General features: G+C 44.0%; 1 protein-coding gene across 1 annotated transcript in view; it reads left to right on the top strand.

Moving 5' to 3' along the window:
* Nucleotides 1–1,593, top strand: part of shoc1 (shortage in chiasmata 1) — a gene marked incomplete in the record, with an annotated part of 13,548 nt that overhangs the window by 8,657 nt on the left and 3,298 nt on the right. The window contains 4 exon segments of the mRNA XM_014024195.1: nt 316–491; nt 576–681; nt 829–940; nt 1,113–1,234. Of these exon segments, the coding sequence (XP_013879649.1) occupies nt 316–491; nt 576–681; nt 829–940; nt 1,113–1,234 (516 nt within the window).

Here is a 1,593-nt window from a genome sequence, read left to right as displayed (position 1 = left end):
TTATTTTACAGCTAAAATAAATGTTTATCAAATAAAGTCTAATGTTACAACTAATCGGAGATCCCTTTAACAAAAGAAAAATCTTCCTAGAACAACAGTTTATATGAATGCACATTATACTATTTCATATCTCTTCAACAATCCAAACTTTATAATTCTCTTAAACATGTACAGTGATTTGGCACTTTTAACATCAATTTCCATGTCATTCCACAATCTCACTCCACTYTTTATGAAGTAAAAACAAAGTATTTCTTCATTAATTTATGAGTAGGATGAACTTTAGGCTGCAGGGCTCATTCTTCTTGTTTCCAGCGTGTACGACAATGATTGTGTGGTGGTGTCGGAGCAACACATAGGTCCAGACTTCCCCTGGACGGGTTTCTCTCTGGTGGTTGAGTTCGACCACCCWGGCCCGTCCCCGTGGTCCTCGGTCTGCAGCGAGAGGAGCATTGACCACGTCTCTTTCAACACCAGCATCTCCGACTCTGGTTTGCTGCCAGCGTAGAAACTGTTCCCTGTTTTACAGGATGTTTGTTCTTCTCTGAATGTCTGTTTTTACTTTCTCTCTAAAGATGCCGAGACMTCCTCGTGGCGTCTGGAGGACAACGTTCCATTTACGGTTTTAGTGACCGAGGGGCTTCAGAACCGTCCACTGCTGCTCCAGACTGTTGAGTCAGGGTGAGCTTTTGTTTCATTCAAAAAAGTAAAAACAGAGACAAATCTCTATATTTAACCCTGACTAAATGAACACAAYCCATCATCTATGCTCAGATGTTTGTAAGCTACAAGCTGGAGATGASGATTTATTTGAATGTTTGTTTACAGTTTCAATGTGAATGTGCTGGAAAGGAGCCACTGTCCAACCCTGCAGATGCTCGGGGGGATCCACAACTACACTGTGATCACAGTAGATGAAAGCACTGCTGTTGTTATCCAGGTACACCTGCTTCATGAGGGTTTAATCTGTTCACTCAGCTGCATTCAGAACCTGAACCTTCAAACAGCTCTTAGTTCTTCTGATGAAGGGTGACTTTGCTCTGAGGGGTGTAGGAGGCAGGTTGAGATGCTGAGTTTACAGCTAGTGTGTGTGTGTGTGTGTGTGTGCGCAGGAGCAGGATGAACTGTGTGAAGGGCGAGCCAGTGAGGGACTGGTGATGAGGCTGACGGCTCTCTCTCTACAGTACAGCAGCTGTTGGCTCATCCTGTACTGTCCTGACAGCCAGGGAGGAGGGTCTGTGTTCACACACACACACACACACACACACACTTTTTTCTTCAACCCCGTGGGGACCGTGCATTGACTTCCATTCATTTTCTTTACACTTGATAGCCTAACCCTGACTGTTTACCCTAAAACTAACCCACACCTTGATCCTAACCTAACCCCCCACCTGTTATTTGCATTTGGACACGTGGGGACCTGGCATTGGTCCCCACGATGCACTTCGGCCCCCACGAGGCTGCTTTTTTGGGAAAAAATTTCCCCACGTTGTAGGAAAAACCCATCCACACCCAGGTTATAATAGTTTTGGATTTTTCCTTATAGTTTACTTTTATTTCATTTAGACTTTTTTCTTTTAATTCAGTTAG

This window comes from Austrofundulus limnaeus, unplaced genomic scaffold (genome assembly GCF_001266775.1).
Source record: "Austrofundulus limnaeus strain Quisiro unplaced genomic scaffold, Austrofundulus_limnaeus-1.0 Scaffold413, whole genome shotgun sequence".
Lineage (NCBI taxonomy): Eukaryota > Metazoa > Chordata > Actinopteri > Cyprinodontiformes > Rivulidae > Austrofundulus > Austrofundulus limnaeus.
This window is presented reverse-complemented; position numbering and strand designations above follow the sequence as displayed.